The sequence below is a fragment of the Phyllopteryx taeniolatus genome, chromosome 16, assembly GCF_024500385.1.
Source record: "Phyllopteryx taeniolatus isolate TA_2022b chromosome 16, UOR_Ptae_1.2, whole genome shotgun sequence".
NCBI classification, from domain to species: Eukaryota; Metazoa; Chordata; class Actinopteri; order Syngnathiformes; family Syngnathidae; genus Phyllopteryx; species Phyllopteryx taeniolatus.
Genome location: NC_084517.1, coordinates 1,671,838 through 1,688,051, shown reverse-complemented (window position 1 = coordinate 1,688,051; position 16,214 = coordinate 1,671,838). Strand labels below are relative to the sequence as shown.

The window sequence follows — 16,214 nt, the reverse complement described above, 5'->3', positions numbered from 1 at the left end:
AGTGCCCGGAGAAAACCCACCCAGGCACGAGGGAGAACATGCAAACTCCACACAGGCGGGGCCGGGATTTGAACCCCGGTCCACAGAACTGTGAGGCAGATCTGCTTGGCTACCATTGTTTTAATTCAGCAAAAGTTCAAGGGTTTAGAACATGAACGGCCTTTTTAAGGTCATGCCACAGCGTTTCAATCAGATTCAAGTCCTGACTTATTCTTTCAAAAGTTTTATTTTATTTTTATTTATTTCAAAAGATGACCCTTTGTTCTTTTAGGTCAGCAGTGTTTTTTGCCTTGGAACTCTGCCATGGATGCAATTGGTCTCTTCCTTATTTATAAGTCATGCTTTGATCAGACGACAGGATTTTAGCCCCGATATTGGCCCGATTAGCAATCGCAGCCGATTTCTCAGCTCGGGCCCGACATATTTTGTCGGGAAGGACAAAACTTCTTTTAGTGTGACATAATCCACGACCAACGATTTGGCCCTACGACGCCAAAATTAAAAGTCTAGCCCGTTTAATTTTTTGGAAATCTTCCATGAAGTGTGACAGATCAACGACAACTCTCCGACAGTGCACCTTGATGTCAACCAATAGGATTGCGTATTGTGACCGGCACATCACCTCCCGTACTTGCCGTTGTCAACATAGTCGCACACCGTTGTCAATATTTATTCACGCGCACAAACCAATGTTTACCGAAGCTTTAGAACATGATTCAACAGAACGCCCGCATGTTTACGTACAACCGATAGTGCTAGCACTAGCTTGGTAGGCTGCTTAACGTTTTGTTGTGTGCTTGCGAGTTGTATCGTATTAAAAATACGTGAACATAAATCAAGTAATCATTTAATTAACGTCCTCTCCCGAGCACCGGTGACGCCCACCACACGTTTTCCCTCATTTTGTTCTTTTTTTCCAGCCACACAATACATTGGTGTGGTGGGTTTGTTGTCATCGCCATGGTGACGAGTGTATCCGGTCGCGTTGACCGGTGACACGTTTTCTGGTTCCGCCTCTCCGACAGTGTTTGGTTTGACAAGATATAGCCCAGTGATCGTAAAAGACAGGATGCTGTGGTATCGGAATACATGTCGTGTAGTGTTGCCACTGTCTGCCTGAGATATGGCAAGATTTTATGCCAGTAGTCTGATATAGTGCAATCGGCAAAGACCAAATTTATCTTGTAGTCTGATCCAGGCATTAACTGAGGGAAGGGAGGCCTGCAGTTCTTTCAATGTTGTCCTGGGTTTCTTTGTGACCTCCTGGAGGAGTCGTCGCAGTGCCGTTGGGGTCATTTTTGTAGGCCTGCCACTCCTAGGAAGGTTCACCAGTTTCATGTTTTCTCCATTTGAGGATAATCGCTCTCACTTTGGTTCGCTGGAATCCTAAAGCCTTACAAATGGCTTTGTAACCCTTTCAATACTTACACATGACATTTGGTTCATTTCTCATCTATTCTTGAATTTCTTTGGATCGCGGCATTTTGTTGGAGCTTTTTGAGATCATTTTGTCAGACAGGTTCTATTTAAGTGATTTCTTGATTGAACAGGCCCGGAGGTAATCAGGCCTGGGTGTTTTCAGTGAAAATGAACCCCAAAAATGTGATTAGCCACTGTTAATTCATGATTTAACAAAGGTATTTTTTGACGCATGGTCAGGTAGATTTTAATGTTTTTTTATTCACACTCACATTCACACTTACGGGCAATTTAGAGTCTTCACTTAACCTACATGAATGTTTTTGGCATGTGGGAGGAAACCAGAGTACCTGGAGAAAACCCACGCAGGCACGGGGAGAACATGAAAACTCAACACAGCCGAGGCCGGATTTGGACCCGGGTCCTCAGAACTGTGAGGCAGATGTGCTAACAAGTCGCCCACCGTGCTGCCTTGTCAAATTAAATTATTTATTTATTTTTTAATCATCGGGTTACATTAAATTTATGTTCCCAGCTGGCTGGCTCCTCACGGCGCGCATGAATTAGCCCGGTCTGTCCATGATTCCCGGGCCACTTTTTTCCCCCCAGTCCACCCCCGCCTCGGCATGCAGACTGTTTTTACAAACGTGTTTTAAAAATGTATAACTCTCAGGAGCTCAGTGCATTCCAGCCTGGAACAGCGATAGGATGCCACCCGTGCAACAAGTCCATTTGTGAAATTTCCTCGCTCCTAAATATTCCACAGTCGACTGTCAGCTGTATTATAAGAATGTGCAAGCGTTTGTGAATGACAGCAACCCAGCAGCGAAGCGGTAGGCCACGTAAACTGACTGAGCGGGGTCAGTGGATGCTGAGGTGCATCGCTAACTTTCTGCCTCGTCAATCGCTACAGACCTCCAAAGTTCACATGGCTTTCAGATTAGGTCAAGACAGTGTGCAGAGAGCTTCATGGAATGGGTTTCCAAGGCCGAGCTGCTGCATCCAAGCTATATATCACAAAGCGCAATGCAGTGGTGTAAAGCACGGCGCCACTGGACAGCAGTGGAGACACGTTCTCTGGAGTGACAAATCACGCTTCTCTATCTGGCAATCTGATGGACGAGTCTGGGTTTGGTGGTTGCCAAGGGAATGGTACTTGTGTGACTGAATTGTGCCTAGTGTAAAGTTTGGTGGAGGGGATTATGGTGTGTGGTTGGTTTTCAGGAGCTGGGCTTGGCTCCTTAGTTCCAGTGAAAGGAACTCTGAATGCTTCAGCATACCAAGAGATTTTGGACAATTCCACGCTCCCAACTTTGTGGGACCGGTTTGGAGCTGGCCCCTTCCTCTTCCAACATGACTGTGCACCAGTGCACAAAGCAAAGTCCATAAAGACATGGATGACAGAGTCTAGTATAGATGAATTTGACTCGACTTCACAGAGTCCTGACCTCAACCCAATAGAACACCTTTGGGGTGAATTAGAGCGGTGACTGAGAGCCAGACGTTCTCGTCCAACATCATCAGTGTGTGACCTCACAAATGCGCTTCTGGAAGAATGGTCAAAATTTCCCATAAACACACTCCTAAACCTTGTGGAAAGCATTCCCAGAAGAGTTGAAGCTGTTTTAGCTGCAAAGGGTGGGCCAACGTCATGTTGAACCCGATGAATTAGGAATGGGATGTCACTTCAGTTCATATGTGAGTCAAGGCAGGTGAGCGAATACTTTTGGCAATGTAGTGTAGTTTGAAATCTGAAAAAAAATGTAGACAGTATGGAAGTGTGCCAGGATTGGTCATTAAGGTTCCACTGTATGTCATAAAATGAAACACATTTTACATTCAGGGTGAATAACGTCCGTGACTTTTTATTTGAAGTTGCCATCTTTTCCAAACAGCCATCAAAACCCAAACGTACCATTACAATAATGTACATTATATATATTTTTGAAATAGGCATTTAAAGTATTATTTACGCAAATACTCGTTATGCTATTTGATTTTTTCAACTCCAATTCCTTTACGTAATCTCATCTATAAACTAAAATACTTTTTTACAGATCAATTCAAAAACTCACAAAAGAAAATACTAACACACTAACAGCAGAGCAAATTCAAACACTGCATATTAAGCCTACAAATACAACAATCCACAAGCTCTTCTTTGTACATTTCGTTTCAAGCATAAAATGCACAGGAAAAAAAAACCTCATTTTAAATGGCAGAATGAAAAGGATTTTAATAATAATAACCCCTTAATAACCCATAATATATTAATTAATACACATACATTAACAGTATATTTTGCTGTGTCAATGTTGTAGTCAAGCAGGTGGCCAAAGATGCTACAGGAGGAAATAGGTCCGATTACCTCTGTGTGCTTACATTTACACAATCTATCGAGTTCATTTGTTCACACTAGATCATATTTAACACACTTTGTATTTATCATTGTGCATATCTAACTATAGGAGATGGTTTCTGTGAGATGTGCCAGAAAATTTGACCCAAAATAATAATCTTGGGTTTATGATATAGATCATTACACTAGTGTTTCTCAACCTTTATTAAGCCAAGGCACACATTTTACATCAGAAAAAAATCTCATGGGACACCACTGAACAAAAATGTTACAAAAAGTTAATACACAGTTTCATTATGTAACTTCTGCCATCGAGTGGAAGAGCATTAAATTGTTCTACCAGTCACTATATGCTGCTGGCATAGATTATTTATTAAAGATACATCATTAGTAGTAAATAAATAATTTTCTGAGCAATTATGTGAAATTTGTTATTTCCCACAGCACACTTGTTGAGAATCTCAGCATTAAATGGTAATGGGCTTTCACTTGTATAGCGCTTTTCTACCATCAAGGTGCTCAAAGCACTTAAACACTGTCTCCTCATTCATCTACTGATAATGGAGCAACTGGGGTTTCAGGATCTTGCTCAAGGACACTCGGACATGGCCATAGGGGTCGAGGGACGAGCCCGCAACTTTTTGATTGGGAGACGACCAACGCTACCACCTGAGCCATGCTGCCCCACTAGATCATTGTACTACTGCATGCTGTCAGCAAACTGATCAGTCCTTCTCATTTTGTCATTAAATTGACGAATATTGACTCAATATATTTTACTCTCAGCTGAAAAGTTCTATTATATACATACATTTATGAAAGAAAACTAGTTGATTGTATGTGCCTATGATTATCTAATTCTTGATCAAGTTTATTATAGTATTTTCCGCCCATTATCTTAAATTAAAATTAAATTAAAATATAAATTTGTTCCCATAACTGATTGTGTGAATGCTTATATAATTTTACATACAAATTTTTATTTTGATCACAAAACATCTACCACCAAGCAACCTAATAAAGTCACTTCAACCTTTTGTGATTCCTGAAAATATCTTACATAGACGGCAGAAGAGTCCACAACACCTCAGTAGTATGTTTGAAAGAAAGAGTTGGAACCTCTAAAGGCTTTAAATAATTGCAGAATTTGACAGAAATGTGTTTTTTGTTTTTAGAATAAAAGCAAAAACAAAACAACTGCATAAACACAAAGACATACACTACTGAAACAACATTATACCCATTAGCTTGCTATGCAGGTAATAATTGATACTGTAAAGCAATGTCTGCAAAACGAGATAATAAAAACAGCTCATTAATGTTGGAACACCTAAGTTAGCAGATGGCTAAACACTGTAATTTTATGCTGTAATATCAGGCTGGAGAAATGTTCCAGCCTTAAAGAGTTTTCTGCAAACACACCAGGTAACAGCAGTCCCTTTCACACTGGCCATCGAAGTCTACGCTTTCCAACTTTTGACCAGCTCACTGTCCCATGCGTAAGGTACCATGTGTAAAGTGCAACAGAGGCGGAATATATGTAAGTGAGTGCAAAGTATAACACCTGATACTCACTAATCACACCCCTTAAAGTTGAAAGCAATTGTCACTCTCACACTGACATCTCCATGCATTTAATTATCTCATTGCGGGTAAGTGACGCACACTTAAGACAGCCATGCCCAATTTCGGCAGGTTCTCTCTGAAAGCGACAGGAGAATAATCATGGTCCTACTGTCTGTTTTGTTACCCCTCTGATGCAACAATTTCCTGGGAATCCAGTGTGAAATTCGTCAATGTGTAAGTGAAGCTACTGAAATATAAAGGTGGCAATAAGATGCAATAGTAAAGAGTCTCTGTTTCAGGGAGACAAAATATTTACTGTCAGACATAGCTTATTTTGTGAGCAACTGTTTTGAAGAATATTCAGATCTTTGCTTAGTAGCGGCAACATTACTAATATACAGGAGCCTGTATGCTTTTATTGTTCCATAATTCCAGTGTAACTTTGCAAATGTACCAAGCAGCTTGTTTTTCTTTTTTCATGAGTTATTTAAGTGTAATGTGCTCTGTTCCACTCTGTACCAGCCCCCCTTTTTCTCAAGGTCCAGATAAAACAAGCCATCCCTGCGTAGCTTTGGTCCCTTTTGCTCCCTCCCTTTTTGAATAACTATTGGTGTCTGCTTCCGTGTGCTTCAGAGTGGGAAAGAAGGGGGTAAATGCAGGAATATTTTTCTATTTATAGCCAAGTTGCTGCATGTTTGCCGTTTATAAGTACAGTACAGTGCAATTATACAAATATGGAATACTAATGTTCTACGGTGCAGGACATACAGTAAGTTTAAACAAATGAAAAACAAAACAAACCCAATACCACGACTGAATACAGTCAGGTGTAATGGGGACAGATAATGTAACAGATAATGAATCGTACTGTCTGGACATGAGCAGCAAATTTTATATTCCTGTTATGTTGGCCTATTACTGATAATACCGGAATTATTGCTGTAAATCATTTACTTACCGGTAACCTGAACTCTAACCCTTGATTTGCTTGTAGTGCTAATGGACAGATTCCAATCAAAATGTAAATGTATATACAGTCTATGTTTCAAAAGCCAGAAAACTGCATCACTTAAGAGCTTGATTTTACTTTTTCTCAGGATGTCAAAAATATCGTATACAGATCATGACAATTAATATATCATTTGAATGTTAGGACACAAATGGACACAGAATACAGTGATGCACAAAATGTGCACTTTCTTGATTGATTTACTTGGGCTTCTTTCCATTTTTCTAAATGAAGATTTGAGTAAAAAATCAACAACATTTGAATAAGTTAACATATGTGGTGTTGGCATTATGTCCAAATTTAATGACTAGTTAAAGGCAACAACATTCAAAATCGTTCAACCCCCACATTTCAAATTATATTTGTTTACAAATTTCACCACTTTATAGTAGTTTGCAAAGAACCAGCAAAAACGGTCGAAATACACAAAATCTTAAAAGTGGACATTATTTTTTCATAAATGTGGCCATCTGTTGAAAAATTGTAAAGCTTGAAAATAAATGTAATTTACAATGGGGTTTGATCATTTTGAATGCAACTGCATACAGCACAGACATTAATACGCAATAATTCTAAAGTCTGTGAGCACCCATGGATGATGCTAAATGCTGTATTCAGGACAATTTATATGGATTTGGGTACTTCACAGTAAATTCTGTGAAAAGTAAAGCAGGAAAAGTGCTGTAATGTATGGGGCATTTAAATACTCCTATCCCAATCAAAAGCAGAGTTTGCACTTCTTTTTCCCCTCGGCATGTCACATTGACTGTCATAGAAGGACACGGGAAGATTTGCTACAGTGTAGAGCTGGAATTAAAACATGTCTGCTTTGTTTCTAAATACATGATCTTTGAAGGTAAGTGCTAAAGACAACTATTTAGTACTGAATTGTTGAGATATACTGTATTTATTACGTTCGCTAGCCCACGAACTGGCAAGCTAAGGAGCTCACTCGACTGCGGCGGGGTCATCCAAAATGTCAGCGCCTTGCTCGGAGTTGTGTGTGGGCCTCCCCAAATAACAGAGAACGCGTGCATGCCTACACATTCCTGCAGCTTGATGGAGGGCTTTATTTTTCATGATTTCAGACCCTTATTTTACAATAACAGTGTTTAATTCATTCAAATTTGGCAGGCTTTTTAGAAACACTTCTCTGTGATGTGTCAAATTTCTAAGAAATATGTTTGGGCTCTTTGGTGCATCATTAAGTGGGATTTAATTTTAAATTTAAATTTACTTTTCAATTGCGCTTAGTTGTCATGCCAACGAAATCCGAATTCGCTATTGACTAAGCAGTATATGAGGCTTTCTTGAATGAGACAGGTTTCTCCCCTCTTAAACAGGCTACTAGTGTAAAGAGTGTGTAAAGTTTTCTATAATTCTTGATCCTTGGGGTATTTTGACACAAAGCATGTTATTAAGACACCTGGGAACTGTTTTAAATTTGGAAAAAAAATCATATATTTCTCCTTTAAGAGTTATTCTGTATGCAAATCAACAGACTGTGGGCCAAGGGGAAAGAATACAAAAAAAAAAAAACATTCTTTTTGAGAAGCGATGTTCTGTTGAGTCAAGAAGCTTTGTCAAACCGCACTTCCAACGCTTCTGCGCATGCGCTTGCCTGTCGGAAACAGTTTTCTATACTGAGAAGAATAGCTACAATAAAAGTGAAAACCTTACCTCAAATAAATTATTTATTTTCAATGATTCCATTTTAGCCCACATTTAAATGGTTTCAAACCTTAGATTCTGCTGTAAAAAAAATGTATTCAAAAAATAAGAAAAATAGAATCAGTCTATCCACTCTTCAGAAAAGTAAACAGGAGGGAGGCCTAAATGCTCCCAACTTTAAACACCATTATTTAGCTAACAACAATTACAATACCTCATCAAATGGTTGCACCACAATGAGGAGTGTGATTCTTGGCTAGAATCAGAACAAACAGACTGCAACAATATCAAACTACCAAAACTTCCATTTATTTTTACTAGTCTTAAACGCCATAAATGTTTCAAGAATCCAATAATCGCATCCACCTTAACGGCTTGGTGTCAAAGTTTAGAATCGACAGGATCTCAATTAGCTCCCAGTATGCTCTCCCCAATCTGCCATAATCCAGATTTTGAAATTAATAATATACCCCTTCATTTTAGTACATGGGAACAACATGGAATTTACCACCTGCAACAACTATTTAACAATAATGTTTTTAGGACACGTGATGAACTCTTCCGAGAATTCGAAATAACAGCCAGAAACTTTCTTCAATCCAATAAATTAAAAGCAGCAATAAAAAAAAAAAATGAATACCAACACTCCAGAGCACCCTCAAACTGCCAGAGTTTGTCAAGCAAATAATGAAGCTTCTCCCGAAAAGTAAAAGTGTATAAATTAATTTCATGTACTAAATCAATGCACCAAATAGGAAGAAGACCTTTCCCTGTCTGCTGACCGTAGCTACTGGATACAGATTTATAATAAGTTTAGAATGAAAAAAAAAAACAAATCTACAGTTTATACAATATAAAGTGCTCCATAGAACACACTTTACTCAGTACACTATGCATAAAATGGGTTTCTCTCCATCTAATATATGCGTGCAATGCACCAAAAGTACCCCAGACACCTATTTTCATGCTATATGGGAATGTACACCGATTCAATGCTTTTGGTCTTGGGTTATACAAAAACTCTCGTATATTTTAAACTGCGGGATTCCACTTTCCCCAAGATTGTGCATACTTGGCGACTTAAGCATAATTGACCTCCCTAATAAATATTCACAATCATTACTTGTCGTGTTAGCTACCGCTAAGAAAACAATTGTATTAAACTGGAAAAACAAACAAACATCATAGAATATATTGCGCTAGAAAAAATATCAGCAGAATGAAAAAAATCAATTACACATATACGTAGATAGCTGGTCACCTTTCCTCAACATGCTAAATCTAGACTCTTGATTCCTTTCCCTGAGTAGGGTGCCATTTAACATTTGACAATAGCAAGACTATTCCCATAAGTGTGAAATGGAATGGAATTCTATATTCTTTGTTGTCGAGGTTGTTGTTGTTTTGTTATTATTCTATTAATTTCTTTTTTATTTTTATTTTCACACATTTTAGATCGTTTTGCATGGTGAAAAGACATGCATGCTGTGGGGATCTTCTCCTCTTGTCCCTGTGTTTGCTGTTCCGGAGTCTGTGGGGGCGGGACTTTTTTCATTCCTTCCTGATATCGGGGGTGGGGGGGAACCACTGGGGCGACCTCCTAAGGAGTAATGGTGGTGTGATGGTGACTCGCCCATGTTCCGTTGGTGCGAGGGCGGTGCCGGCTGGCACCTGCCTGAGTCCCCCACTCTGGCTGCTGGTGGGGGCGGTGGGGCCCCGCTGTCGCTCCTCGGGCCTGCTTCCTCCTCTTCTCTCCGTTCCTTGCGTCCCGCTGCGGTCGCCTCTTCCTCTTCTCGTGGGGGAGCTGGGCGGTCCCCTGCGGGCTGTGGGGCTTGCTGTGGGGTTCATTTCCCTGCCTGGTTCTGGGAGGGTCCACCTCCCACACTCAGGACCGGGGTCGGTGCTGCAGGTCTGGGTGGGGTGGCCTCTTTGTTGGTGGTTGTCCGGCCTAATGGGCCCAACCTGCAGGAGCCATGCCTCTTAATCACTCACTTAGCACACACTCACAGTATATATTTTTCTCACTAATCACATCTGGGCACATACACATATCAAAGGGTTTCCGGGGGACTGGTATGGGATCGGGAGGGTGTGGGTGTCGGATCGGATTTCAGCACGTCTGTGCTGTTTCCCGGTCTGTGTGGCAGTGGGTCGGGTGGGGGTGTTGGCTGGGGCGGTGGCATTGGGTCCCTGCGGCCCCCACTGGGTGGCCAGTTGTCGGGGCGCCTTGGTGGGGCCGGCGGACCGCCCGGGGTCGCTCGGTGTGGCACATGTCCCGCCCACCGGGTTGCTCTCGGGTGGACCCCTGGGCCCGATCCCGCCCCTCGATTGATTGGGTGGGGTCCTCAGCCTCCGCGGTGCGGCCATAGCAATTACAGGACACTTCTGTCAGTCTCTGTGCATGCGAAACGGTGTCAATTCACTTGCATGTATCCGCAGCCACACACCCCTAGGACTCTTCCACTGGGTGTGGGGTCACACACTTACTGCGACAAATAACTCATGAATATGCAAATCGCTTGTGTATGCCCTCAGTTATACTCTCGTCCTGTAGACTATAATTTACATAATTAATCCTACCACACTTTAGTTGTACAGCCGGGTTCACGACCCTTGTCCTGCATGCTTCTTCTCCTTTCCATGTCCTGTTCTATCTTGTCCTATCCTTCCCTCACAGGGTGTAGCACTACAGCCCCATGCAACACTCATATTTAATGTTTCATTGTTGTAGATAATGTAATGATTTACTTCTCTCATGGTGTTTACAATTAGTGCTTTGTCTTTTGTCCTTGTTTCTCTCTCCCTTCTAGAAACTGTTCTGTTCGAGTGATCAAGTCTGATTGTCAATAAACCTCAATTATAATACTAAGAAACCACAGCGGAAGCTTAAAAACTCCACTGTGACACAGTAAAACTGTTCCAGCATAAAAGGGATACAGATCCTCCATTCTGCTTGACCTAACAGCCGAACAGGACAAAAAAAAAAAAAGGAAACAGCTTTATTGTCGAAGCTACACGTGAGTGTTTTCTCTTCATAAAATAAGCCCCTACTGGTGTTTTGATGAATGATATACCAATACTTGGTATATAATAATAATAATAAATAAATACATAAAATATATAAATAAATAAATAAATATAAATAAGATATACCGTAATTTCTCGTATATAATGCCCACCCATACGCACCCCCAAAGTTGACCTCAAAATTCTGTAAAACGTTTCTAGCTATGTATAATGCATTTTTACAATGCATGATTTTGCTTCTACCCATATGATCAAAACATAAAGTATTATCTGTATTTTGTTATTTTTTTCAAATAATTATTCTGAGTTAAGCACTTTATTTGAACACGTAATACTTTGTTTTTATTTACTCTTGTTTTGAAATTCACAGCCCTACTTTTATTTAGTAAATGAGAAAACATACAAATATGTTCATATGTTTGATTACCCAGGCAGAATTTGTAAGATGGGTAGAGTTCTTTAAAAAAAACATGAAAAATTTTAATGGGATTCAAATTAAACTGTCTAGCATTTCAGAAACGCATTATCATTTAACAAAATATAACCATAAGGAAATTAATGATGGTTGTTATTCAGTCATCAGTTGTATTAAAAAAAAAAAACATTGCACTAATTCTGCCAGGGTATGTAAACTTATGAGGAAAACTGCACTTACTGTATATGCAGTCATACATACGTACCTCTGCAATTGCAATGAAAGTGTAGGCTTTTTCATAACCTCTAGATGGCGGCATACATTTATAAAAGGTGAAAGTTTTTGTATAATGCGCACCATTGACTTGACAATTTTTTGAGGAAAAAAATGCACATTACACACGAGAAATACGGTACACGATACAGTACATTGGATAAGCCTAATGTGACAAGGAAAGTTGCCCAAAAGAAGTTTCTTTATTAAGTTAAAGTTTTTATTCACATTTATATAAGGTGTAACTGCATAATATAACTGTAAAATATTGCATAAATAAAGATAAACAAATAGAGTAAGTCTTTTTCACTAAAAGCCAAACTCAACAGATGCCGGTGGCTCAGCTTGCGTATGCGCAGAAGCGCTGGACAGTGCGAATTGACAAGAAACTTGTTTTGACAGAACACCGGTTCCCGCAATTCAAACCCTAGGAATAAAAATGGCATTAATGTACAATATACTGTAACTCTATCATTTATTTTGATGTATGGGGTTTTGTGTTAGCTCTGTTGCTACACTAATTTAGCAACCAAGACATAGCCTGCTGGTTAGCGCATTTAACTCTCAACCTGGGGACTTTGGAAACGTGGGTAAGAGCCTTGACCAGGACCATGCAAGATAACCAGCGTCACAAATGTCCTCCAAGGTAGAGTGAGTTTGTTTTTGTGTGACAAGAGTGACTTTTGCCCTGCACCTTGTACACCACAACATGAAAAACGAATGAAGGATAATGTAACTGCAACAACGCGACTACATCACCTACAAATACTTGTTTACGGCACTGCTAGGAGCATGGATGTAGACAACATTATGGATTACACTAAATTACAATGTACAAGAAAACAGTGTATTTTCCTTGAAAACTGCTCGTACTACCAGATATTTTTAATGGTACTTTTTTCCACTCGATATTTGTTTTATTGTATTTATAGATACCTTTTATCCATTTATTTTTTCCCATACAGAATGTGTTCATGAATAGAGAAAATCTCAGAGAAAATTGCCACTAATCTGGATGTACAGCCTTATTCGGGATATCACATTTTGTCCATATTGCGCAGCACTATGCAGAAACATCTTTTGTATTATCATCTAATAGAATTATATATATAATGACAATGACATAAATCACATAGAATTTATGGTATTTCATTCCCTCACCCAATGAATCGATAAGAAAATCGAAAGTATCGATTATGAAAAGGGTATCGCTAAATTCTCATCAAGTCCCATCCCTAGTCTTTTATTTTCCAAAAAAAAGACCCCATCACTTCTGTTTTTTTCCAGTTTCTCACAGTCATCTCTGCCAAAGTTCTGATGCTTGATAAAGTCCAAAAGCTAAAATAAGTTTTAAAAAAAGGCTCTGAAAAAAAATGAGCCTTGAGTGGACACAGAAGATGAGAGACTGAGAAAGCATATGACTGCCAAATAAGACAGATGCATACACAAATTACAGGTCTGGACACTAGCTATCCAATGAAGCCATAAGGCCTTCAAATTGCTTCAACAAATAGACACCAGGCTGAAGGCTCCTACTGATTTTATGCTACAGTGATTTGCATTAAGTATGTAGGTTTTAGGTTTAGGTATTTTAGGTTTTATTCTTTATGAGTCTTATGAGAAATCATTCTGTGGTGTAACAAGGTTTGAGTCTGCTGAAATGTCTTTTTGTATGATATAAAGATATGACATTTTGTCTTCTACCCCCACTCCCACTTTCTGAATTTCTGTTTTCCGTTCTATTTCCCCCCATGTCTGTCATTTTTCCACAATGCTCTTGCTGGTCAATAACGTGTAGAATACCAGTCATTGTCGGTCAGCTGAACAAGCTCATTGACGACATCAAGCAGGTTGTAGTTATGCTTCTTAAGCAGCCGCTCGTTGAGTGGTCTGTCCCCAAATCCCATCTCTACAAGTATGGCCATCATAGTCTCTTGTGTGGACTCGTCTACTGGAGGCTGCAAAAAAATAGATCAAGATCAATCTCATATTCACACTAAACAGAAAGAAATACAATCTAAGCCAAGAAAAACTAAATTGAAACAGTGCCACCTTAGAGTTCAACCAAAATCAGCTTTATGGTCTAAATTCTATTTCGTCCGTCTAATGACCAATGAAGAAGCTCTCCTCATTCAGAGGTTTAAGTCCCAGGTAATTAGCCATTTTTGTGTTTTGTTTCTAAATACATTAAATAAGTCCCCTCCTTTAGCCGTCACCTTATCGTGGTCAAGGGGTTTGTGTGTCCCAATGATCATAGGAGTTGTCTGGGGCTTTATGCTCCTGGCAGTGTCACCCATGACAAACAGGTCCGAGGTGAGGGACCGGACAAAGCACGGGTCCAAAGACCCCTATGATGAGAAAAAAAATTGTATCGCGTTTTCCCTTGCCCAGACGTGACAGAAAGAACAAGATCCCAGATACAAGTGGCTGAAATGAGCTTCCTCTGCAGGGTGTCTGGGATCTCCCTTACAGATAGGGTGAGAAGCTGAGTCATCCGGGAGGGGATCAGAGTAGAGCCGCTGCTCCTCCACATTGAGAGGAGCCAGATGAGGTGGCTTGGGCATCTGTTTAGCATGCATCCTGGACGCCTCCATGGTGAGGTGTTCCGGGAGGAGACCCCGGGGAGGACCCAGGACACGCTGGAGAGACTGTAGCTCATCCTTGGAAGAGCTGGAGGAATGGCTGGGGAGAGGGAAGTCTGGGCTTCCCTGCTGATGCTGCTGCCCCCGTGACCCGAACTCGGATAAGCGGAGGAAAATGGATGGATGGACATTAAATAAGTTTGAAACTAAGTGCTGAAAACATGCAAAGACTGACAACCATACAGTATTACTACTATACTACTAGTAGTTTTGTTGAAATATAGCTTAAAATTCTTTTTAAACGTCAATTGGCTGGATTTTTTTGGGCAGGGTTAAAACCTAGCCGTGTGACAAAAGCAGGCTCGGGTAAATATTTTTTTTGTACGAGTCCCCTCCCACTAAATGAACACCAACGGCCCTTATTCAATGCAGTGGCCATTCGGCTTAATTGCCATTTCCTTATTCATTACAACTTCGCCCATTACTACCAGTATAGCGTTCAACTGGGTATCAAACTATGCCTACGACTGGAAAAAAAATACATCCTTCCTAAAGTGTAATATGTTTTGTGTTATTTGGGCTATAGTGTCTCAGTCTGGCCCCACGCGTGTCACGTTGCGAGGCAGCGGCGAACCGGACGGGATCCGTTGCCCCGCGGCCCCTTGCCAGCGGTTGGAGTTGCCGCCGGAGGTCCTGTGAAACGCCGTTAGGATCGACAGCCACACATTGGCGGCCGCGACTCGTGAGGTGAGGAGAAGGGAAAAAATTCATTCAAGACTGGTGCGAGTCACGCTGCCTTTGCCGCTTATGTTGCACCCATCGACAGCCACAGCAGCGCATTGTCACGCTGGTTTTCAGCAGAGGGAAAGGAGGGAAAATTGCCTCGGCAGAGCGGCTGCTGGTCATTACGCCGGGGCTAAGAGGTTGCTTCTCTGTTACCCGTGAGAGCATGTGCAATGTGCGTTGCTGGGAATTCTCCTCTCCCGGCTTACGAGCCGTGAGAGAAGGCACATATTTGATTGACAACTGAAAGTTCTGGGGAGGTGGGGTTTTCAGAGCATTCAGCAACACGCCCACAGCGTCTGCAAGCTGAAAGAACATCTCCTTTTTTTTTTTTTTTTTTTTTTACTATTGTGAAGCCTGGTTTCACATACTTCACGATTTTATTTATTTATTCATTCATTCATTGTCCTACTTTACAAGACATTTTTTGGAGTCTTACCTGGTACTTGAAGTTAGGCCTGTTATTTTAAAGGTCAAAATGGCCAGCCAATTCCACATTTGGCAACTGTAAGCCAATCATGAAAAGCGAATTGTTGCTATTATCTTGTGTTCTACTCACGTAAAGAACCATTATACAGCAGTGAACCAAGCACCAATCAAGCTCTGTCATGGAAAAGGTAGCATTCAACCGATCTCCCAACCAAAAACGTTACATCGCATTATCAAAAAAAAAACGCCGGCCGATCGTCACCAAAATTCCAGTATTCCTATTCATCCCCACCTAAATTTCTCCCAATAATCAGAACAATCTGCCCGGTATTTATGATTTTATTAACGCGTTTCCACATTAGCAAAGTCAAGCATCCCACAGTGATGTAAAAGTGTTTGCCCACCTCCTGATTTTTTTTTTTTTTTGCATGTTTGTCACACTTAAATATTTCCCATAATCAAACAAATTGCTATGATAAATGGAACCATGAATTCTGCTGTATACCAAAGTAATCCTGAAGGAGAATGTCCACCCATCTGTTTGTGATCTCAAGCTGAAACTTACTTGGGTTCTGCAGCAGGACAATGATACAAAACACACCAGCAAGTCCACCCCTGAATCGCTGAAGAAAAACAAAATGAAGAATTTGCAATGGCCTGGTCAAAGTCCTCACCTGAATC

At 40.6% G+C, this 16,214-nt stretch overlaps 1 protein-coding gene across 9 annotated transcripts in view; it reads right to left on the bottom strand.

Moving 5' to 3' along the window:
- The window catches only part of nbr1b (NBR1 autophagy cargo receptor b), an 85,299-nt gene that overhangs the window by 7,535 nt on the left and 61,550 nt on the right, over nucleotides 1-16,214 (bottom strand). For 4 of the 9 annotated variants that reach the window (XM_061748100.1, XM_061748098.1, XM_061748096.1 and 1 more), the window contains 2 exons: nucleotides 13,543-13,697; nucleotides 3,265-9,986 (listed from right to left, as the gene is read on the bottom strand). In XM_061748100.1, coding sequence (XP_061604084.1) covers nucleotides 9,869-9,986; nucleotides 13,543-13,697 — 273 coding nt within the window. In that variant the 3' untranslated portion in view covers nucleotides 3,265-9,868. Of the gene's footprint in view, nucleotides 1-3,264; nucleotides 9,987-11,923; nucleotides 13,698-16,214 lie in introns of those variants that run through there. The other 5 variants (XM_061748101.1, XM_061748104.1, XM_061748103.1 and 2 more) reach the window with 3 other exon arrangements.